The following is a 25,608-nucleotide window of genomic DNA, read 5'->3' on the forward strand; positions in this document are numbered from 1 at the left end:
CACCAATTTTTTGCGACACTTCAACTACCGTAGCTAGGCCTTACATTCCAACAACACTCCGACGACAGGTGTTCGATTCACTGCACAACTTAGCACACCCTGGAGTTAAAGTGACAACAAAGCTAATCACCGACAGATATGCGTGGCCCGGAATCAGGAAAGACTGCGCTACATGGTCACGTTCCTGCCTCGCTTGCCAAGCATCCAAGATCAGCCGCCATATTACTGCCGCACCTGGATCATTCGCACCACCGAACACCAGATTCGAACACATACACGTCGATTTAGTTGGACCCCTGCCGTATTCTCGGGAATATAGATACCTGCTCACAGTAGTGGATAGATTTTCAAGACTGCCAGAAGCTTATCCTTTAAAAAACATAGAAGCAGAAACCGTTGCACAAAAGTTGTTCTCTGGTTGGATATCTCGCTATGGCATACCACTTCGGATAACTACAGACCAAGGCAGACAGTTTCAATCAGAACTATTTTCATCTCTGTCTCGAATATGTGGCTTCCAACATATACATACCACTCCGTATCACCCTAACGCAAATGGATTGGTCGAGCGTCTTCACAGGCAACTGAAAGCAGCCCTAAGGTGCCATAACAATCCATCATGGACAGATGACTTACCAGTAGTTATGATGGGGCTCCGAGCAGCCTACAAAGAAGACATAGACGCTACTCCAGCTGAAATGGTTTTCGGCCAGAATATCAGACTGCCTGGAGAATTTCTATCACCTGCAATATCCACGGTTCAACCTCAGTCAACATTCGCATCTTCACTCAAATCAGCATTTAAACGATTAGCACCAATTAAAACATCTTCTCACGCAAAAACATCAATCTTCGTTTACAAAGAGCTGGCTTCAGCAACACATGTATATGTCAGACGATTTAACAAGACAGGCCTACAGAATCCTTACGAAGGACCTTTTAAAATCTCTGACAGACAAGAAAAAACCCTTACCATTATCGTCAACGGTTTGCCCCGCGTAGTTTCCATCAACAATGTAAAGCCAGCTTTCATCGATGCGGATTATACTGCTCCAACTCATATCCCTGATCGACCAGTTGCTGAACCTATCAATGAACCAGTTCCTGATTCACCATCACCTGCACTCGCCACGAAACCACAACGAAGTTCTACTACGACCAGGACAGGTAGAACTGTGAGATTTCCTGATAAACTAGATCTATGAATAAGATATCAAATTACCTTTTCTCTGGGGGGGGAGTACTGAGGCGAGCTCATATTCGACACGGTTTCCCATCACTAAAACCGGCGGCCCTTCGCCAATCCCTAGTTTCCGGGAATCGCCTACGAGCGCCGCGCGCGCGCCGCTCGGCAGCCAGTGCGAGCCAGACACTTCTAGCGAGCGGTCACGCTTCTCGTCCCTACGCTCGCCGCTCTCGCGAGTGCGATATACGTACCGAACCGACGCGAGTGATATTGTTATAATTGTACCAAGATCGTTCTTTGTGATTAGTTATCCAATAAATAATTGCAATCTTGCTCGTGGGTTTCTATTATAATAACCACTCAAAGGAACCCACAATACATAAAAAGGCAACTCGTTAAAAATAGATAAATAATTCAATTTATAACATAAAATAATCATAATCTAACTAAGGTGCATGGAACGCGAAGAACACGGCAGTTGGAAGCTGAAAAGATATTGTTTAAATTTAAGTTTAAAAGTGAGTAATGTTTTAGAGTTACGTATTGGAGGGGGTATGTTGTTCCAGCATTTCGTAGCAGAGTAGCGAAAACTGCCACGAAATGCTGCTGAACTGCCGTGTCTCGGACAGAGAAGTCGAATGCCATCTCTCATTGGACGGGAGGAGAACGACAACTTGTTAAAAAGGTATTGGGGTTGTTGAAAATTTACCACACCGAAAAGTAAGGTCGCAAAGTGCAATGATCGACGTGCTTTCATTTTCAACATCTTACCACTGTTAAGATAAGGGGTGACATGAGCACGTGGAGGGATGGGAAAACAGAAACGGGCACAAGCATTCTGGATGCGTTGTAGGAGCGCCTTTGAACGAGCCAGCAAGCAACCGTTAATCACAGTATCGACATAGTTGAGTTTGGATAATATTAAGGTGTCGCATAATTTTATTCTAAGGTCGACACTGAAATATTGACGAACCTGGTATAGTACTCTCAATCTATAGTAGCAGTTTTTAGCGACATCGAGTACATGTTGTTCAAAACGCAAGCGCTCGTCTAAGATTAGGCCAAGGTTACGGGCCGCGCAGACTCGTTCGAGGCGATCCCTTCCGAGCACAACATTGATATCAAAGCTGGCGAGTTTGTCAACTTGGCCTTTAGTGCCGAGCACTAGAAACTTTGACTTGTTGGGGTTAAGGACTAAGTCACACTGTTCAGACCAAACATCGATACGATCAAGATCCTGATTCAATAGCTCCAAGGCAGTTTGTATCTCCCGAGGGTGGAACGTTTTGTAAATTTGTAGGTCATCTGCATACATGTGATAGTGACAGTTCTTTATACAACTCGTAATGTCAGCCACGTACAAAATAAATAAAACGGGACCCAGAATCGAACCCTGAGGGACTCCGCAAGTTACAGATGTATTTAAAGAGTAATCTGTCAGTCCAGAATAATTACGAAGCCCAACTTTCTGGGAACGGCCTGAGAGATAGCTATCAAACCATTTTATGGTGCCGACGTCGAAACCATAGTAAGCAAGTTTATATTTACAATTGAGTTATTAACGGTTTAATGTCTTTATTGTTTTGACTTATGGGTCTGCAATTAAAATCACAATTTCAAAACATTTATATCTAAACCGTGGTCGAGTTAAATATTACATTAATAATCCACTTTTTTTTATTTAAATATTTTTCTTATTATTCCCTTGCCCAGGCCCAGTAACATGCGACAGTGCTATCTCATTTACTCCGATACAAATAGACAGTGTGCGCGCTTTAAGTATTGACAGCCTCTTAATGGTAGTATAATTCTCGACAGTTGAAATTAAAATGTCGCTCTACCTGCTTGGTTAAAAATTGCTAATTTACTTGGTGTGTTTAGGTGGACCTCTGTATCGAGCCGGGGCAGTCGCTCGGACTGATGATACGAGGTGGCCTGGAGTACAACCTTGGCATCTACATTACCGGCGTCGACAAGGACTCGGTAGCCGACAGAGCTGGTTTAATGGTAAGGACGCTTTTGATTTTATCATCCATAAGACAAACGCGTTCTCCCTCAGTGATTCCTATAACATTTACCTGGTCTTATGGCGCTTCGTCATCGTCATTAGACCGACTCTAAAATCCGTCAGACCTAGTCTAACGACCTAGTGACACGTCTTGGCTTAGGTAAGCTGCGTGTTCGGTACGTGGAACATCTCAGAATTTTCGAGCGAGCTCATCCTTCTCCATGCTTGCTACCCATGTTTTTATATGTAAAGTATTTTTACTGCTAGCACTATGGGCACTATTTTACTTTTGTCATTTTGTATGTCTGAAGCGTATAGCGAGCTGCAAAAGTGCTTGTCCACCTGTTGTATACTTTATGGATGAATTCCATATAAAATTTGTTCATGCAATTTTGCAGTTCGATGTATTTTGCAAGAATAGAACTAAGCCACAAGGCTAGCAATTTTCTTATTGAACTACCCGTAGCTCCAGATTCATAGTACTGTAGGTGAGGTATAGCAATTGTAAATATATTTATTTTCCTGTCCACAATTGGTTATGTAAAACTAGCTACAACAGAACCTCCTTCTATGAAATTGAAGTCGTGTAAGCGAGCGCGCAATATGAAAGCCGATGTGGGTAATGACCAATGCATACGCGTTTCATACGACGTTTTTCAACACACTTGCGAGGAAAAAACAAAACTTATAAATTAGATTTTTTTTTAAGTACAATTTTCTAAATGGTGGCTTACAGTTTTAACATCGAATAATTGCACCAAAGTGTGCTGGGCTTGTAGGCACTAATTCGCCAGTTCATTGAAGTTAGCTATAATATATACCAACACGTTTTTCAAGAAAAACTGGGCGTTTTTGCTGATTTTCCATTGATTAAAAGTTTCATATGCCGCTAATTATTTTTCACTCGATTTTGATGGTAAAAGGCTATCGTTCTCGGCTCTTGCCTCTATTAGTATTACTGGCAGCGTCAATTTTGTGTTCTTCATTTTCAATGCTTGAACATGACATTTTCGTCAATATATAAACTAAAAACATGCAAAACTATTCCAATTTTATGACAAATACGGAAAATGGCTGGCGTGTTTATTTTACGTACGATTCCAAAGGCAAGGCAAAGGCGCGAACGAAATCGACAAACAGCCAATTAAAAAAAATGTTAAAAGCTAATATTTTCGTATTTCTATTCGACGCTCCATTTCCATGCATATTAAGTATTAGCAATCAGTTACTTTCTTAACTCTGTCGGATAGTATAATGAAAAATCACGAGTGTTATAAAGTACTGAAAGAGCACGTGTGTCTAATATCTAGGATTATGAGCCAAAAATCGGTGGAATAAAAACGTCGTTTTGAGCAAGTGTGTTGAAAATCCTATTATAAACAATAAATGATACAGCGGTTATCTAACCCTCGAAAGTGGTCATTGCAGCCGTCTACGCCAGACATCCTATTTATTTTGTTCGCGGATGTTTAAGATTGCAGATACGTACGCTTTCTAAATAGAAATTATTGCTTACATCAAAGGCTTTATCGGATTTCCTTTAACCTTCGTGTAAAAAGTAGGTCAGTTACGGCCGCTGACAAGATATAGGGATTTTATTGCAATTGCTTGCAGAGAGCACGCAGACTCAAGAGACCAGTAGGTAATTACAAGGACACTTCATCAGTGTCGTTTACGAACGCTGCTCTTTTGATTTTTCTAAGAACGTTACTTAGCAACAATGTTTGGTTTGACGTGTAAAATATCTAACGAAAATTATGGGTACAATGGGTACAAATAAAAGGTGGATCGAATGATGTAAGTGACGAGATACTCTTCGTCTTGGTGTTTGGAGGTAAATTCATATCGCGGTACCCCTGGTTAGCCGGAGGCGATTGCTCCGGCATAAGAATACAGGGCCGGCGTATTGTGTGGGTATATCGAGGCAGCGCGCCCGTCTGTCGCTTGTAAAAGTTTTATCATGCTCTTATTTTGCGAGAGCGGTTGTTCCAGCAAACTGCCACGGACAGGGCAAAGGATGACGAAAAGAAAATATGAACATCCCAGTTTTAAATTACTTTTTTAATACAGTTGCTAAAAAATGCTACTGATGCTGTTTAGCGTGCGGAAAGTTGGTTTTCGCGAACTAGTGCTTTTCACTTTTCCAATTTTTTTTAATTTATACTTATTTAAATTCATGACTACTTATCGATGGGTGTTAATGTTAGTGTCCTTTAAAAGTCGTAACGAACATAAAAACCTACTGTAAATGTAAGAATAATAAAAATATACATATATATCATATTTACCTCTTCATTATTATAACATGTTTATTTTTTAATATTTAATATTGAAAATCCGTTCTTAATAAGTTGTCTGAATGGAACGGAATAGCTGCCGAAACCCCTGTCATTTGTTTTTTTAAACAATAATGCTAGTAAAAACCCCTGTCAAAGAAGAGGCGTTTTTAGGAATTAACGTGACAGTTAACTATATGAAGCCTTCAATTACTTAAGGTAAAAGCCAAGTCCTATTTTAAATACCAAACGTTTCTAATTCCAAATATTTCTTAAATTCCAATCCGCCAATATGCATGCGTTTGATGTAAGTTCGACCAATGATTATCCACAGAGAGCAAAACTTTGGTGCCGATGACAGACGTATGACGTCAAGCTACATACAGAGTGTTGTTATCTAGATTACAGATTTGAGCATTTTGTTGTGTTTTGTTTATTTATACGAGGAATAATATTTTTTGTTTGAATTACATTAGATTAGAATTAGTCTTTTTTGTGTAAATTACCAAGCATTTTTATAAATAAACAATTATATATATATATATATATATATATATCATTATTAAGAATCATTGAGGTGTTACAATGTTGTTTGAAAAAACATCCTATATGCGACATAACGTCATAATGACGTCACCAGCACCAAAGTTTCGCTCTCTGATAATCCATGTTTCCGATTAAGACAGTTGGAGGAGTCGCCGTCGCCGGCCACGGCGAGGAGGATTATTATTAATTTATTATTATTATTCGCCTGTGTTGAAATTAGATTTCACACGTTTATCAAACAAGCAACCTGGAAAAAGGCTAGCCGTAGGTAAGTATATCTTAACGAAGTCGGTCTCGTTAAGCAGTAAATTGCTTGTTTACATAGTTTACATTTTAAACCTTCAGTTAAGCATTGTTATGGTAATATCTGTTTTACATACCCATATTCAAAGTATAGAATATTTTCATATCTACCTGATAGGTGAAATGCAGATAAGTATGTTTGCTTGATATGTTGCATTGAGCACTGTAGCTTAACTTAGCTTTGATGGCAATGCAAAGACAAGTTGAGCTTATGATAGAGACAGAAAGTTAGCCATAAGAACTCGGCTGTGGAACTCTGTAACAAAACTACGCAACTTTAAAAAAAGTAAAATTAGCGACATAAGCTTGTATTAATTATTGGAATGGTGCTACTTGAACGTTTGGAACTAAACTGAATAGATACCAACTAGCTCGTAGGTAATCGAAATGTAGGTATTAACCTGGCATCAGTTCAGCTAAGGTGCGATTAAGAGAAAACGTGGAAACATTTACTCTCTGCGAGTGGCGCTCAAAGCGAGGTGTGGTGCAAATTTATGGTGTTTGAGTTTCCTCGCCCGCGGCCGCACGCCACATCCGAAACTCGTAACTTTGCCAACCAACTCCAACAATGTTTTAAGAATTTTCATCAAACGAGACTATCGCTGCGCGGTTATTTATAATCAGATTTCATTAGAAAACTTCTTGAAGTTTATTTAGAATAATCCACAAATTCGAAAATTAAGGTGGTTCGATTTTCATACAAAAAACAATCGCTATTTATTAATTAATTACACAATATTATTAAATAAATAGTTGCGCATCTATCTACTTTCGAATATTCATTTGCGCTAAATTAATAGAAAAACTTTGTTTCATACAGAAATCATGCAATAATCAACGTTATATTTTTATAAATTTTACTCATGTGTGTGTGACAAATGTCGTGTACAAATACATTGCGGCGTTGCCACTCCATGCATCGGCGCGACGTTGCGATGTTTGACGCGTTTTCAGCTGACTCTGTCGACACTGACACTCAGTGTGACCAGGCGTACGATAATTGTCGTACATGTACGATAATTTGGGCCCCGGTATGACGTAATGTTCCAAAGAGCATTATCGTACACTAAAGTACTATAATTTCAGCCCTTGGACGATGCCACCTTAAAAGTCTAGTAATTTGAAGCAAAATATGACACTTTCTCTCAGAAATAGGCTAAAATTAGTATCTTTTGGGTGTTCGGCTCCTTGGTGTAAGTTTAAAGTTTAAAATGTCACAATTTCCTGTATACCGTTTGAGTCTATCCCAAAAATACACAAACATAAACAGATTTTTTGCGCAATTTAGAAGAAAATTGTCTTTTTTTTATTATTAATTGGAAGTTTAAGCTTATTTTGCAAGACATTTTTAGGGGCTGCCTTTTTGATTGGCGTACGATATTTTTTTCAACGGTACAATAATATCGACACTCAAGTACGATAATTCTCTTCCGCTCACCTGGCAACACTGCTGAAACTTGACAGGACCTGGGGGCCTACCGCGAAAACCTAAATTCGCAAATTGTGGGGATCTTTCTCTTTTACTCTCACTAAGACGTAATTAGAATGACAGAGAAAAATGCCCGAAATTGACGAATTTCGATTTTCCCGGTAGCCGCCCTGGTGCTTGAGGTACTTGATAGAAAACAAAGCTGCCGCATGTTCTGAATTGTGATTTTATGTGTTTTTGGATTGTAAATGATAGCAACGTCTAAATCAAGTTACAAAAATCATCGATATTCTGGTCCGCGAAAAACCAGGAAAAGTGTAACTGTAATTGGAGTCTACAAAAATGACCAATTCATAGAAAATATGACCTAGAAACTAGTTCACTTTTATAAAACTCAATTTTGCCCGAGATTGTACTTAGGCGAATACCTAAGGGAGCTAAGTGTATTGATCTTGAATAATTAGCTGGCTAATACATATATGACTCCAACATGATATGGACATTTACATCATAACTATTATACCTAGTTGGTTACTAAGTTCTGTTACTCGATTTCTTTCTTTCTTCCTAGCGTTGTCCCAGCATATTGCCACGGCTCAATGGGTCCGCTTTGACAACTTATCCCAAGATTTGGCGTAGGCACTAGTTTTTACGAAAGCCACTGCCATCTGACCTTCCAACCCAGAGGGTAAAACTAAGCCTTGTTGGGATTTGTCCAGTTTCCTCACGATGTTTTCCTTCACCGAAAAGCGACTGGTAAATATCAAATGATATCTGTTTTGAAGTTCTGTTACTCGATTTGCAACCTCTTTATTTCCGTTAAAACAAATGCTACCGAAAAAATAAAAAATGACATAATGTGGTGGATTTGTGAGCTATAATTATATACCACACATAACGCTTATCTCGTCGTATCTATAATGAATTGGGGCCTAAAAGAGAATCGTATTCCAATTTTTTGAAACGCTTGTATTACTTTCTATATTAACTAAAAGTTGCCTTAAAATTCAGCTTTTATACTAAAAACGGCTTTAAATATGTTAAATTAACAAAATATATTTTGAAAGATGCTTTCGCGCCCAAAACGCTCTTTGAAAATTGTGTGACGTCACAGTTTATGGTTTGACACATAACTACATACACACGTAGAAGATACGAACTGTCAACTGATATTTGTCATTTGTTGTTAATCACCTAACTGTCAACAGTGTCAATCCGAGAGTTGTGACGTCATCAGAATCTTCAATGACGTTTCGAGTTTGGTCACGTGACGTGTGCCAAAAGATATTTTAAATTCAATATTTACAAAAATATGGTCATTACAGGTCCCCTAAAAGTAGTTTAACATGTTCTTATAATCCAAAAAAATTTTTGGGATACAATTATGCCCTAAGATTTGTAGATGGAAACAACCCTATTGCGTTGCACAAATGTGGGCACCCGCCAAACATGATTTTGGGTGTGTCATACTCAGGGCTAACACAGATTCATTTCTGTGAAAAAGGTGTGAAAACCGGAAACTGGAAACCGTTCTCGATCCAATAGTGAAGCCCTTAAGCCACACCCTATTTCAAAACCAGCCATGGATCTTTGAACAGGACTCAGCTCCTGCACATAAGGCAAAAACAACTCAAGCCTGGTTTCGAAGGAACAAAATTGACTTTATTGCCCACGAAGACTGGCCGTCCTCCAGCCCGTACCTTAACCCCCTGGATTATGCCATATAGCAGGTTATTGAGGAGAAAGCCTGTGCTAAACCCCACACAAATCTTAACTCCCTCAAGCGGGCCATAGTTAAGACAGTGACGGAATTAGACATGACAATCGTGCGTGCCGCTATTGATGACTGGCCTCGTCGTTTGAGGGCCTGTGTCAAAGCCAGAGGAGGCGATTTTGAATGATATTGTCATATGTAATTCCTGATTTTGTGTACTTCATTTTAATATATACTTTATTAAACTTTCGTTGGTTTATTTTATGTAGATAAAGATTATTGAAGTAACAGAATTTAATAACCAACTAGGTAGAAAACAATGCAATACATATACACATAAATTGGATATGATGTGATCCGTTGAATGAAATTGACAATAAATAAAATAAATAAATAATTTTCTATCTCTAGGCATTGTGTGAAACTTCTAGTTGTGTCAAAATATCGGGAAATCAATAATATTAAAAAACATGGTAAATATCTCATTTCTTTTTATAATGGTTATAAATAGAAGGCCATGCAATTTTGTAACTCACTGTAATTTAATTAAATGTATCGTAAAAAAAATGTTTTAATTCTACTGTAAAATAGTACCTACTTTTTTAAAGGCTGGGCAGTAGGGGAAAACAGCGTTTTTTTTTTGAAAAAAATACCGGAATATCTGACTTACAAATTTGGACTTTCTTAGGTTCATTCTACTTAGACTTTTCTCCACCCTAGCATTAAAAAAAGATATCCTAAAATATCCATACCATTACGTCACATTTTAGTGTGAAAGAAATTTCAATGTAAAACTAAAATTTCAATACAAATTTTCGGGTTTTTTTAACACGAGGATTGATTATGCTAGTGATTCTGAGTTGGAAGAACCCGAAAATATCATGATGTGTGAGAATCAGATTTTTCATATTTTTATGGAAAACGCTCATATTTCTCATAAAATAATTTATTAATAATAGGTACCTACTTGATAATACTGATAACAAAAAAAATATTAATGAGTCTCGAACCCACATCCTCTTGCATGTATTTCCACGTACATACCGCAACGCTATTGAAGCCTACTCACGCTGTGCCAAATTGTCTACTACAAGGATCCCAGTAAGACTGTTTGAATGTGTGAGTGATACTTAGAAATAGAGTCAAGAAACATTCTGTCGACATTAAGGGGTAGTTTTTGTACAATGAAGTGTTCAATGTTTGTTGTAATAGTTCAATATTTATTTAATGAGTGCGCTAAACATAATTTACAGTATAGAAATACCAAGACTACTCCACAAAAAAATTAAAATTAAATTGTGGCGCCATCTAGTGAGGTTTAAGCTTTGGGTAACCTAATCGAACCACCTTAACTGCTTTCATCCCCTCGCGTAGCTATATATAACAGAAATTAAAATTTAAAGATATGGTAGCGACTTGCAGAATAGTAAGTTACATTAATAAGGATTCTATTTACTAGTACGTGATAGTGATTATATGCTCTTTGGTACGTGATGCAGGTATTTCATTTCATTAATTACTATAATTAGACACCAACGTGTCGACGTCCACTTCAAAGGACGCACTTTGAATTCACTTTGTACAAACTTACATAACCTACGATCTATTTTAAACTTTTATTGTTTAACTAAAGGTTCTAATTCAAAAACAAAAGAACTGCCTCAGGGTCTCAGGACACTATAGTTTTTTTTTCATTAAGTTAAATGAAAGTCCAGTAGTTAACCTAGAAATTAATGAATTCATTCACATAAATAAACATCATAATTTATACCTTTGTTTCACCTAGGTGGGCGACCAAATTCTGGAAGTGAACGGGCAGTCGTTCGTGGACGTGACGCACGACGAAGCCGTCGCACAGCTCAAATACCACAAGCGCATGTCACTGCTAGTACGAGACGTGGGCAAGGTGCCGCACGCGTGCACAGCCTACGGGGAGCGCGATGCAACACCAAGGTTTGTGGACAATGAATGGAAAGACAGGGCCTTTCGTAGCCTGAAACAGGTCACTGCAAGAATAAAACAAAAGTATGGCATACTTATAATTTTAAATGTTGTGTCAGCCACTCAGGCATAGCTGACAACTTTAGTTTACGGCGGCACTCGAGACGGATTGGTGAACCACTGTGCACTGTCGGACTTACCTAATTCGTCACTATGTAAAAAAAACCGGCCAAGAGCATGTCGGGCCACGCTCAGTGTAGGGTTCCGTAGTTACTCTTCCGTCACAATAAGCTAAACTGCAGCTTAAAGTATAGTAAATTGTTAACCAAGGGATGAAACGGTACCTTTCACCTGAGTTAAACAAATAGGCAAATTTGCATAATCAGTACCTAATTAAAATAAGTCTTTTTACTATGAAGGGAAAACTTATTGCGATAACTCAAAAACAGCTAAACTGATCATGTCCGCTATAGTTTTCATTTAATGTCTTTCTTAAACTCTACTTCCACGATTTTTTTCATATTTTTTGGACCTATGGTTCAAAAGTTAGAGGGGGGGGGACACATTTATTCTTTCTTTCGGAGCGATTATCTCCGAATATATTCACTTTATCAAAAAGTGTTTCTTGAAAGCCCCTATTAGTTTTGAAAGACCTTTCTAACGATACCCCACACTCTAGGGTTGAAGCGAAAAAAAAAAATTCACCCCCACTTTACGTGTAGGGGAGGTACCCTAAAAAAAATTAAATTTTTAGATTTTATTGTACGACTTTGTCGGCTTTATTGATTTATATATCCATGCCAAATTTCAGCTTTCTAGCACTAACGACCACGTAGCAAAGCCTCGGACAGACAGACAGACAGACAGACAGACAGACAGACAGACGGACATGGCGAAACTATAAGGGTTCCGTTTTATGCCATTTGGCTACGGAACCCTAAAAAATGACATTTATTCATCAACTTTTCAATGGGCTCTAAAATATTAAAGAAAATAGACTAAAATATCAAATTTAAAGGTGGAAGTCCTAAAGTGTTGTTTGTTTTTAGAATAAGCGGTTGGGGCAAGCGAAGAGGCGCGGCATCGACAGCAGTGGAGCAGAAAGCGCGTTCTCTACTGCCGCAGAGCGACCTACCCGCGCTAGCGTACTATATGGAGGAGTACGCTGCGCGGCGGCTCACCACTGACGCCTTCCTCACCGTGCTGCGGGACTTGCTCGACACTCCACAGAAAGTAAGTCGCATCGGCCATTCGCTGCCGTACAGGGACCTGTCCGCGCTAGCGTACTACATGGATGGAGGAGTACGCGGTACTCGATACCGATGATTTCCTCACCGTGTGCTTTGTGACCTGCTCGACACGCCGCAGAAAGTAAGTGGTTTCGAATAGTCTCTGCCACTGTACGACCTACGCGCGCTAGCGTACTACTACATGGAGTACGCGGCGCGGCAGCTTGCCACCGATGTCGTCATCACCGTACTTGGAGCGGGTACTGCGAGCAAATTGCAGCTTGACACAACCCAAAAAGTAAGTATTGTTGAACATTCGTAACCGCAGACACAACTGCCCGCGGTAACATATTACTATATGGAGGGGGGCGCGGCACAGCAGGCCTCCACCGCCACCTTATTTAGTAAAATGTACCTACATAATTATGTATGGGCTAACTAATAATGATGGATGTCAAATATATTGCAAAATAAATGACGTTCCTGTATAGGGGAAAAAGTTACGGGATGGCAATAAAAGGGATCGAAAGTTTTCGATTAAAAATAGTTACAGCTTATACAGTGTTGTGTCGTACGGCGCGACGTTTTCTTTGAACTTAACCACACACAGACACACTTATAGACAAGTAGACAACAATATTGAAAATTCGCGGTAGTTATTTTCAGCGCCTCTTGTTTCTAAAATTGGCCAGCCAGACCATGGCCAATCAAAACGCCTACTGTTAATGTTACTTGACTTTTCATATTTTCAAACCAGAAAAGAGAGAACGCCAATTTGAATTAGGTAGCTGTACCAATCGAATTATTCCTTGTTATAAAATAATACTTCTTGCTATCCAAGAGTATTTTTTTATTGTGATTCATGTAAACAATTAATTACGACCCTTAATAGGAAGCTGACCTGCTACAATGATTAATTGAAAACGAGGTCATTATTCATATACTGAGACACTAACCGCTTCTGATGTCGAGTTAGGTATTGTATCTAAAATCGATTTATCTTAAGCCGAGTCCTCTGTTAGCGGATTCTGTTTAATGGCACGCGTTAATTGGTTCTCTTTGGGTCAGTCATTATTCATAGATGGGACCTCGACGTCACGCTCCCACTGCGCCAATATAGGAAGTTAACTCTGCATTTCTAACTCGCGCGCTCAACACCCATGGGAATTATGCAAATCAGTGGCAATTTATCAAATGACTTGGACAGCGGGATCGCTGATCTTAGATTAATTTAGATTCCCATGTATTTTGGATTGAAACAGGATGGTCATAAATAAGCATGTTTTAATTAATTAAGGAAAATAATTATAGGTAAGAACATAACTATAATAATTAACTGCTTCCTATTATGGTAACGAAATGAACTTTGTGTTGTATTTTTATTGTATTGTATTCCTAGCCTAGTTGGTAGTAACCCTGCCCATGAAGCAGGAGGTCCAGGCACAAAATAAATAATAGTACTGTCCAGGGTTCATATCCCGATAAGAGTTTATCAATCACGAATAACTGTCCCTGAGTTATCTATGTATTTCTCTAAGTATTTATTTATCTATATAAATACGTATGTATATATCCGTATATATCCTTGTATCCGTAGTACAAGCTTTTGCTTAGTTTGGGGCTAGGGCGACCTGTGTAAGATTTTTGTTATACCAAGTCGGCAGCAAACAAACATACAGCCCGCCCAATGATAAGCAGTCACTATAGCTGGATTATCTCCAATTTTTTTTATTTAATATTTATTTACCCACTTATTCATAAACGTCTACTAAAGTTACGATGCCGCTAATAATCATTTGTCCCTTTCCGATGTATTGATATGATGGAAAGGGACAAACGATTATTAGCGGCTTCGTAACTTTAGTAGACATTCATAAACGTCTAAGGGGGTTAATTTATTACTGAAATTAATAGAAGTTTCAAATAGGCTGTTATTTATTATATTTACATTCTAACACAGATTGACTAAGTCCCACGGTATGCTCAAGAAGGCTTGTGTTGTGGGTAGGTACTTAGCCACAGATATATGTAATGCCCTTACCGGGATTCGAACCCAGGACCATCGGCTTCATAGGTAGGGTCACTACCCATTAGGCCAGACCGGTCGTCTCAACTGTCAATAATTTAAATAAAATCAAATAAGATGTCAAACACTGAAAATTACTTCGTTATTAAGGTACCTAATATTAACTAAATATTATTTTAAAAAGGCATTTAACTAGTGAAAAAAGGGTAATAATAATTATCTATATTTTTTTTCTCTTTTAGTATACTCTCCTAACGGAAATACGAGAATTCATGCTACCTGAAGATCGGCCGAGATTCGATGAACTAGTCTACAGGCGAGGCGACGAACCTCCCGATCACCATTTAAAGGTAATAAATACCTACACATTTATTTACTCAAATAGTCAATTTCGGTGACCTACGTAGATACTGTAGAAGGTTTTTAAGTGGAACGTTTAGAGAAAAACCTTAATTTTATCTTAAGACAGCAAGACAGGGGTTCCTTACAAAGGTTTCTTAGCAAAAATTTGTAGTTACAGCATATTTTAGCTGCGCCCATTAGGTTGACTGCTCTGAATAATCTCGTAATCTACGCTCCACCTCCACCTGGACTCACTAATCACAATTTTGCGCTTCGTTAAGAACAGAGGCAGCCGCACGCTCATTTAAATTTTGCTGAGGTTTTTTCTCGATAATGATTAGAGAAAATAAAAAGGAATTGTGGTTTGTGGTAGAGAACGTCTGTTTTAATTAGCAATAAATAGCTGGAATTAGTGATATAATGTAAGTTATATCTACGAATGGTGCCATCTAGCCCATTACATAGCTTATTTATAGAGGCACGTTTTGCATATTAAGGTTTTCGGTTAGGGAAGATGCGAGACATGTTAATAATGCATGAGGGGAAGTTGCGAGATTGCTGAAGGTTCCCGTTTGTCCGTAGCGCGGGGCTGAAAGACACATGCTGCCCTCATCGACGATGCACGATTTGCACGACGCGGTAAGTGCACGCGTGCACATCGCCCGCATGCTTCTGCTCACTAGTAGTTAGTGCTTTCATTATTTAACATGTGTGATTAGATGTTTCGATGTAATTCTTTGGCTTTTTGTTATTAGGTGGTTTTAGGCGTACAGCGAGTGTTGAGGTTAATTTAGCGACACCATATTTTTGTTTGTTATATTGTATAAGACACGGTGAACGTTAATCGCCAGCAAATTAATCTCATCTTTCGCTGTGTCCTATATTAGAGATGAATGTCAAATAACAATAACCTTAGCGTATAGTTAAAAATTTGCATTTATTATCATAATAATAAAATCTATTGTTAGTGGCTATACCATTGTATGCCAAGAAAGTATCTATCGTTCCCTTATACAAGTGTACTTATTACCTCATGTAAGTCTGCTGTAAGTGGATATAAAAAAACGGATCGATGTAGCACGTCTGTTTGGTTTTGATTGCACCAAAATGTTTCTAGGCGTACGTTTGAGTTAGCATTATTTGGTAAGGTCGGGGCGGCCGGGTGTAGTGAGGGTTTGTTCTAGGAGGGGCCGCCGGAGGCGCCGCTCGTGGCCGACCACCGCTCGCCCTCCGAGGACTCCGGCTTGGGCCTGCCGCCGCACGACCACGCCTACAGGTACCGACACCGTTCTACGTATTGACGCAAACCTTTATAAATGTACGTAGATGTAATGTTAACAGTAAAAATGAGAGTTATATTTCACCGGCACCAGATTAATGTGCGGCTGCACTATTCTATTACGCATAACAACGCTGTGTTATATTGAAAATCTTGTTCGAATGTGTACTTTACTGCGTGAACATTTGGTATACAATTCAAAGAGTATCCCAATGTAACCTAGAATTGTTATTCGTGGTATAAGGCAGTGCAGGAAGTTGTGCGTCATTGGGGCGCCCTCCCCCGCGCACTCTAATGAGCGAGGCGCTAATCCCTTATAGCCGCCTCTTCTATAGACGCTGAAACCTGAAAGTACTCTTTAGGTGTGCAAGTAAAGGTTGAGTCCTCTTAGAGCGAAAATAACCTGCCGTTTTTCACAGGCCCTTGTGCCTCGCTCGGTGAACCGAGCATCTCATTGGCGAGGCGCCAACACTTCCACTTTTATTTGCTATCAAAATCGATTACTTTATGGTGGCATGAACGTTCGTATTTACTGTCACCGGCGGCTTTATACCGCTGTCCTGCATCCGAGAGGGTTTGTTTTAAATTTATTGCCTGTAAAAGCGCTCTGCGATCGACTTTTAATCCCTTCTAAAGCACCGTTCAGTCTTCAGTATCAATAAGAATGGCGTTGTTACTTTAACGAGTTTGCCATTTACATTGATAATAAATAATACTTAAATTAAATGATCGATTTATTTATACATTACATTAACCTAGTTATCACAGTTTGTTTATATTACATACCTATAAACCAAGACAAGGTTAGATTTTATGAATAGAATAGAATAGAAATATTCATTTGCCAGAATACGTTATAATACAGTCGACATAAAGCCAACATGCAAAATGTTTGTAAATTACATTTACTAGTAGAGTACATCAGGTACATGCATAAAGTTTTAATAATCCTACTCGTAATAAAAACAATGCCATACTCGTAATATAAATAAAAACAGATTAGATTAAAATAGAAAATAATACTTATAAATTGCACATTAAAAAATAAGCTTAATTAAAATAGATTGGTATGTCAAAGTTATGTCATAAACAGGTATAATGAAAAATGAAAAATTACAATTTCAAATTTAAATAGTCCTTAACAGTATAAAAGCAATTGTCTTGTAGCCATTTATTCAGTTCTATCTTTAATTCATTTCCATGCAACATTCTCAATTCATGAGGGAGCTTATTATACAAAACAATACACATGTTATACGCATTTTTCCTATAGGTAGATATCACATTTACAAGCTGGCTCGTATATCATATTTATTAATATACTCGGCTCGTAGCACTCTTGCAAACATGTCTTCTCGCTTTTTAAAATATCCTGGGTAGTAAATAGGCATGCCTTTAAAACGTACATACAGGCTAATGGGAAAATTTTAAACTTTTGGAATAGAGGTCTGCAACTATCATCAAATCTAACCCCACCTAATTCCCGCAAACATTTTTTCAGAATTATAAATGCCCTCTGAACGTCAACAGAATTGCCCCAGAGTAAGAGTCTGTAATTGGACAGTTAACGCGGCCCGAACAGAAATTGGTTTTCTTAGACTTCCTAAGGCAAAAACAGACCTCGATAGCAATATGCCAGGAACATACCAGATCAACATGATCTTTCCACTTAAAAATGTTGATCGATAACTAAACCTAAGAATTTAGAAGTTTGAGTTTCTTCGATAGGAGTATTATTATGTCAACCATATTTCTGGTAAGATACTAAACAATAAAAGACATATTACAAAAGCACTTAACAATACATTCTACTAAAACGACATTCCTTTGGTATGGCGCGATCGACGATGCGATAACCGTTGGTATACTTTATCCTTTGTAGCGCAGTTACTAGTATAAAATGAGACCCGAAACTTGTATTGCATCTTATTTAGACTTTTGTAGTTAGCATATAAATGTGTGTTGACATGTGTTTGTCCTTATAGATTTATTGAATGTGTAGCCGTATAGACAGTGACAGTGATGTTGTGTGGATCAGGAGCGGGCGCCCGTGGCGGCCGGCCGACGCGCCGCCGGCTGACGACGACTTGGAACCACCGCACGAGGTGATTTTGCCAGAATTACCTACCTTACACACTTCTACTCAATGTTCTATCGACCACATTCACTTTTCTGCGCCTAGTCTAATGCCGTCCTAGGTGTCACTCGCTATACTCATCTCAAACCATTCACACTCTTCATAGCGTTATCTTATTGCGATATGATAAAAACTTATAGCTCTGAATACCTACTTAGTAAAGCTTTACTACTTATCAAATACTTACGTCTCTTGATAATTCTCTTTGCAAAGGCGCACTCAGCTTTTGTAGATTCATGTGGTGATTTGGATCGATAGATAGCCATTTTACCTCTGGGATTTGCCGCGCAGTGCGTCTTTGCATAATATATTTCTATTGAAAGTTTGCAAGTGACTGATAATGATAGCGTAGCTATATTTAGCTGTGGCTGGAGTGGCACCCGAGCACCACCACCGGCTAACGTATTATCACTTCTTGCACGATCGACGACGGCTAGCGAGTAGAATGTCTTTCTCCACCTATGGCCGTTATTTCCTGAATCGGTAAATCTGGCAAAATTATTCAAACTATTGGTGGTCTGAAATGATTGGTTTAAAAAATATTATTAAAATATTAACCGGCAATAGCGGCCAATTCTAATAATAGCCTCTTGAGAAATTTTAAGTACTGGATCTTAGAATTCGATATTTTATAGTAAATACTTTTAAATTTCAGTCTCTCTTTCTGATCGTAAGAAGTTTTCGTATATGTGTCCTTATTTCTGCTGCTTTAATAATGCTTGTTTTAGCCTATAGCCTTTAGTACTTTGTTCATATTGTGTGCTAGTGTGATGTGGATCGTAGCAATATATACATACATATAAATATATATAACGCTTTTACCCTCCTGTAACAATAAATAGTTTTCATATCTCATGCACTGAAAGTGGGTCATTGTTAATCTATAAAGTGCGTAGAAAGTGATACGTTTCTGCTCTAGTGCAGAAACGTGGTACTCCAGGTACTCGTATGTCCCCGTCCGTCCCATGAGCAACTACGTGAAAACAAATGGAAAAATGTTGTCTAATTTACCCACCTGGAACAATTGGTAATTGTTCTAATTTTACTGTTTTTTTTTCAAAACTGATATCGAAGGGAGGACACGTGATTAAGCTGAAGCGATCGACATCAAAATCAAAGTGATTTGTTAAAATTTAGTGTAAAACGTTTTCTCCCGATATGGAATTTCATAGAAAAAGTACCGTTATTTCGCTAGGATTTCAAAGCTATTCTTCCGTCTTATATTTAAATTCTCTAAAATAGTTTCATAATGTTGGCTGTATGAGTTGAGTAATGCCGATGCCGTTGACTATTGGCAGTTGTAGAACGAAAAAGTATTTTTTTGGAGTAGGAGGCAATCCCGCTTAATTTAGATACAATGAACAAATCATTTTTTTAAACTACATACTTACTGCGGTTCGCCAAAATACTGTTTTCATAAATAATGCAATCTAAATTATTTTAGCTAGGGTTATTTACCTTCAGGCGTGTAAAGTTTCTTATTGCCAGTAAGTCCTAAGGAAAAAACCATGGCCGTAGCTTTATTTCATTTATTTTAATTTTCATTTTTTCACTTAAATACAATGCAAGTTTACAGTATGTCATCACACCAAAGCACTTACACGCTAAATTATTAATTATAAATAAAGAGAAAATATGTCAGTGAGAGAAATAGTCAAATAAGAAATTACAATTGTTTATCGTTCACAAAAAATAATAATAATACTAAATAAAGATAAATAAAAAAATACTAATAAATCAAATCATGATTCATTCAAATTATTTAGGAACTGTTTGGCAATACAACATAATTGGGCAAATTTTCCGGCAAACATGTCAGCCTCCTCGTACTGAGTGAGCATTAAGTGCAGTAAAGATATTGCGCGCGCGGTAGGAGCGTGTCGAGCGTGGCACGTTATTACTTTAATTATTGATTTTGCACCATTTTATCCCTTGGTTAACAATCTACTAAATAACTGTCCTTTGTGAAAACTCAAAAGGCAAAAAGTCCGCTCTGAAGCATAAGATTATAAGAAAAGAAGAAAATCTTAGATACTCGTAAGTATTATCCGTGATACACATGAGCATGACATTTGACGGTGAAGTGGGTAGGTATAAAGGGGAACATTGTATTGTTGTTTATTATTTCGTTAAAATCTTACCTAGAATTTTTAAATAGTCTATTAAGATAAGAAAAAATATCTATTTAATCACACTTGCTCGTAAAAGATCTTATTTCATGCAGGTGTACTAAAGGACAAAGGCCTATATTGTTCCCGTGGGAGTTATAAATAGTGAAAATAAAAGCTGTGTTATAGCTTTTTTTTTTTTAATTTTCTTATTAATTCATACGAATTAACAAAGAATAAATGAGGTTTACTTTTGAAATAATAATGTTTAAAAATATATAAATAGCCAAAATTTTAAAATAATTTTACACGACTTTCATTGTGGCTGAACGTTGGTATGTGCCTTCGATGCGTAAACTGTCAAAACATGGCAATATGGCGGACGAATGTTTGAAATGTCATTGTATTCAAAAAATATTTTGCTTAAAGTGTGATGAAAAACATTGTGTGTAATTTCGGGGGTAAGAATATTGTTACCTTAGTCTTTAATTAATATATATAGACTTTCGTACAATATTTCACTTACCCCCTCGTTGGACAATGAACTATTTATTGACTGTGTGTTGAATCCTTCAGATATGGGATAAAATTTTAACTTCTATGGGCCCAAATGTTCATGCTAGTTGACATTTATGTGCATGAGAACCTACGCTACACTACAGCGTATTGGTGCTCTATATTAGTAATAATAGTGTGTCAATGCAATAATAGTAACATTTTGCATATAAATATTGCGAATGGAATGCGCATAAAACGCATATTAATCAAATTATGGCAGATTAGTTCAGCTGCGAGAAGAGCGCGCGTGCGACTAGACCGCTGTTTTAGCAAATTGAATCATCGGCTCGTTGGTCTAGGGGTATGATTCTCGCTTCGGGTGCGAGAGGTCCCGGGTTCAAATCCCGGACGAGCCCGTTGTAATACTTTTTTGTTATAGTCTGTCAAGCCATTTCTGTCAGTAGAAAAAAGCAACAAATTTAATAAAGGTAGGCGCGAAGGGTTGTCATTCCATAGAAAATTTAAAATTCGCGTCTTTTTCTACTGACAAAGTTGTTTGACCGACTATAAATACCCTACGTTCAGTGATATCTAAAACTTTATGTTAGGTTTTTTTGTTTACATACTCTTAATTTGTTAAAAGGACGGTACAATAAAATTAAATCAGCGCAGCCAACAAACAATAAAGTAATGGCGAGATTACATAACACTCTCATAGATATGCCACTCTAAAATACAATGTATTCCCAAATTATTAGCAGAAATATAAATTACTAAAATAAATTTTATTACTAAAGGGAAAGCAAACGAATGTTTTAGAAAATTATTTTTCTGCACATACATAAAATAAAATACAATTAACATAAAATAAAAAACCTTCATACATTACTGGTTAATTACGCTGAAAATGAGGAGAAAAAGAGTTAAACAGTTTATCATTACCGATGAAGATATAAGCAGGTTTTCCTTTTCCAGTAGCTTATCTTCATGAAATCATTTCATCTGTTGTAATGGGCGCGTTTACAAAGTAATGGATGTTGCGTGCGGACGCGGCGCGTTGGATACGTTTTAGCTATTAACATCCATCCCGGCCATTTGCAGATTGTACACCACTAGTGCCTATAGCTTCAGCGTAACCAGTGTAAGTATGATCTGGTTACGCCTAGTTTTAGTACAGATATAGGTGCCAAGCTATACCAGAGCATTCGCCGCAGCCACGACTGACATGTTTACCGAATTGCTTAAAACACCCGCGCCCCTCGGTGCATTGACGCTAACTTTGCTTTTAAAGACATTGTTATGATACTGACAATAACGTGCTAATGTAATTATTGTTGAGGTAATTTGTGTTACATTATGATTATTAGTTAAGCGCAAAGTATAATTTAATTCAGTATATTTATTATTTTTAAGAGGCATTTGTGTAAAATGTGTAAGTTCTTCTTGGTGGGTTACTTTGTGAATTGTCTGTGAAACCTAACTGTGCAATTATGGATTTGATGTTTCCATAATGATATTCTTTTTTATTTTATAGTAGGTACTTACCTAAGAGTACATATAAACGCATTCACTGCCAGGGGGCGTGGCCTAGGAAAAAACTTATTCAATGATGACTCCGAAGACTGTCCGAAGGCTATGGATAGTTCGATCGTTATTTTATTGACAACTACTTTTGATGCGTTGTACGAAAATTTTTTGATTTATACATATACGGCCGAGTTCACAAACATGAAACATCAGTACAAGCCAACGTTCCAAAAATTCGAGTATATTTACACTACCTTATTGTCAGGTATTTTAGCGTGTAAGCGCCACTTGCACCATTTCACTAACCCGGGGTTAACCGGTTAAACCTGGAGTTACCATGGTTACCAGTATAATTTGACACTGGGTTAACGGTTTAACCGGTTAAACTAAACCCCGGGTTAGTGGGATGGTGCAAGTGGCGCTAAATATATCTTTGGGGTGCCGGCTTGTAAATATGTGGTCATGAATGAAGTCTTTTAACTCCAATTTAATTTGGAAAAATTAAAAACGTTTTTTCGGCAATATAAAGAAACTACTGCGTATATATATTTTTTTCTTCTGTTACGGCCGGATTCCAACTTTTAAATACGTCTCCGTATGTTAAAGTCCGAATCCGGCCGTTAGTAACATACGCGTGACTCGTGTATCCGTTATCGTGATTTTGTATCTACTAATACTATAACTCTCTCAGGTTCACTCTGCTTCAATACTCAATGTCTTTATCGTAAATAAGAAAAAATCCATGCAGTATACGCAGTATCAAATCAAACTTCTTTGTTCGCCGACCGTTATTAATCAAATAAACGAGGTCTTCAAGCCAGGAAAATGCAGATTAATGGTGCAAATTACAACAAGATACAGGTTCCAATTTCCATTTAAACTTTATCAATTAAGGTCACCCATTTCATCTTTATTTTTGAAGCAGACAAAAAGCAAAAAAAAAAACTCATTTTAGGCAGTAATTTTCAATTTATAAAGTCCTAATGTGCTTTATGGGGATTCCAATGATTTAAAGGTAAATATGCCAATTTTCATCTATCTAAATAATTTTCCGCGGCTTAGGAGAAACGGGGACGGAAGACAGAATGTTGCCGGTTCTCCATACAAATGTACTCCCCGTTTTCCTCTCTGGATATTAACATTATAGAAAATATGTTTACGCATTTTGATACATATTAACCACAGCTATGAGGTTCGTTTATTTTTTTCTTAACTACTAGGAGTTAGGAGCTATTAAACATTATTAAGGAGTTTTGTTTTTCGCTCCCTTCTCTTATAATAATCAAAACTTTAAATAAATCTAACGAAGGGCCATAGGTATGGTAAATATACAATAAAATTTGTATTTTTTTTTCACCACGTCAATATCTTAACCTTTCTTATGTACAATAAAAGCTTCACTCGTACATACATATCGAGGTAGGGAAATGGGGACTATGTTTATATGAAGAGACGGTCATCCACTATAACAGGGCACACTTAGATATTCGTATTATTTATATGGCAAAAATAACCATCCTATAACATCATCTTTTTGTATTTTTATCCTGCGCAGAATTTTTAGGACTATAAGGAGGCGAGGAAGTTTGAATCGTATATTTTTTAACTCTTGACCGTCAATGGATTAAGTTCGCAAGAAACAGACCGACATGCTCATAACCCAAGTATGGGTTAATTTAATACTAATGACGTCAGTTGTATTACACAGGCAGAGCCGTATCGTGACGTCATAAAGATAACACTACCCTTTAGCCTTTCGGGGAGGTTAATGAACTCGGCTGGGGTCCCTTGTTGCGGCAAGAATGGGTTCTCGGTTTAAATGGGAGCTGTAATTGCTATCTTGTCGTAATTTACTGAGTTTGTTACGCCGCCCTAGCTATCGGATAGGTAATTATTTATTTAGGTGTGAGCAATGGAATCCTATCAGCGTTTCTTTCCTACACGATATTTGCGATATTTTCCACCCATATACCCGATAGCATTGATTCCAAGTAGTAATCCGGTAGGCATTGATACTTTACAAACAATTATTATACTTACTCTTTTTCCAAAATTAAATTCCTAAAATTAAGAAAAAAAAAAACAGTTTTGTCATGACAGGCGATATATTGTTACCGACTCCGATATGGTATATCAATTCAACATGATATGATGCATGAATGTATTATTATGAAAGCTGCATGTGTCATAAGTACACATTGTGAATGTTTGATATTTTTCGGACGGCGTAAGAAAATTAGATTCAGCTAAGTTACATAGCGAAAATTCTTCGTAGTGTCGTGATTAGCGGTGAATATGTTATTTTGTTCAACTTTTTTTTACTTTTTAGTCGTTAATATTTCATTTCATTTATTTCATGCAAAAAAGCGTGGTTATAAAATGCGTATAAATAAAATAAAAAATATATTTATACAAAACAAAATATGTTTAAATTGGTAGTTGTAGTGGAAATATAATAATAGTAAATGCGTAATAAATATGGAACATTGGTGATTTATCGTCAAGAAATTCTACACAATAAATGCTTTTAGTACAATATACTTAAGCAGGTCTTAATATGTGTTGGTAAAGGGTTGGCGGTTTATAAAATACATATCTATGTCTCTAAATTCTGACACAAAGCAGGTGTGCAGGGGGAACACACAAACCACTTTACTATGAATCATAGTAATATCAAAGAATGATGTGCAGCACAACACATCTATACGTTAGTTGATAGTAATAGCCATAATTACGAGGGCACACAGAAGCGTCCCCCAGGGAGCTCGTTAGGGCTCTACGGCGCTACGCCGCGACTCCACCAAAACAAAGCACGCAAACAAATGTAGCATCACATTCTATGAAAGCCGAACTCGGTCAAAAACTTTGGGCCGAAACACAAGCAACAAAAAAGTAATCAAGCCCTGACGAGAAGTGAAACCAAAATACTAGTTAAAAAGGAGAGTAATTTATCATTTCACATTTAATTTGGTATCTCTTCGTAGAGTACAGTTTTAGTCCCAATGGTGGCGTAACTTCTGTAGAATCTTCACAATTAGACTCTTTTCATACCCCAAAGG

At 37.5% G+C, this 25,608-nt stretch overlaps 1 protein-coding gene and 1 non-coding gene across 9 annotated transcripts in view; both read left to right on the forward strand.

The window, feature by feature from the left end:
- The window catches only part of LOC133517967 (whirlin), a 139,396-nt gene that overhangs the window by 77,540 nt on the left and 36,248 nt on the right, over window positions 1–25,608 (forward strand). For 4 of the 8 annotated variants that reach the window (XM_061851464.1, XM_061851467.1, XM_061851469.1 and 1 more), the window contains exons 8-14: window positions 3,068–3,193; window positions 11,249–11,415; window positions 12,453–12,636; window positions 14,901–15,008; window positions 15,583–15,639; window positions 16,185–16,276; window positions 18,318–18,384. In XM_061851464.1, coding sequence (XP_061707448.1) covers window positions 3,068–3,193; window positions 11,249–11,415; window positions 12,453–12,636; window positions 14,901–15,008; window positions 15,583–15,639; window positions 16,185–16,276; window positions 18,318–18,384 — 801 coding nt within the window. The remainder of the gene's footprint in view (window positions 1–3,067; window positions 3,194–11,248; window positions 11,416–12,452; window positions 12,637–14,900; window positions 15,009–15,582; window positions 15,640–16,184; window positions 16,277–18,317; window positions 18,385–25,608) is intronic. The other 4 variants (XM_061851465.1, XM_061851468.1, XM_061851470.1 and 1 more) reach the window with 4 other exon arrangements.
- On the forward strand, window positions 21,367–21,438 carry Trnap-cgg (transfer RNA proline (anticodon CGG)). The gene has a single exon. It is a non-coding gene; the product is annotated as a tRNA-Pro (tRNA).

The sequence above is a fragment of the Cydia pomonella genome, chromosome 5 (genome assembly GCF_033807575.1).
Source record: "Cydia pomonella isolate Wapato2018A chromosome 5, ilCydPomo1, whole genome shotgun sequence".
Classification (NCBI taxonomy): domain Eukaryota; kingdom Metazoa; phylum Arthropoda; class Insecta; order Lepidoptera; family Tortricidae; genus Cydia; species Cydia pomonella.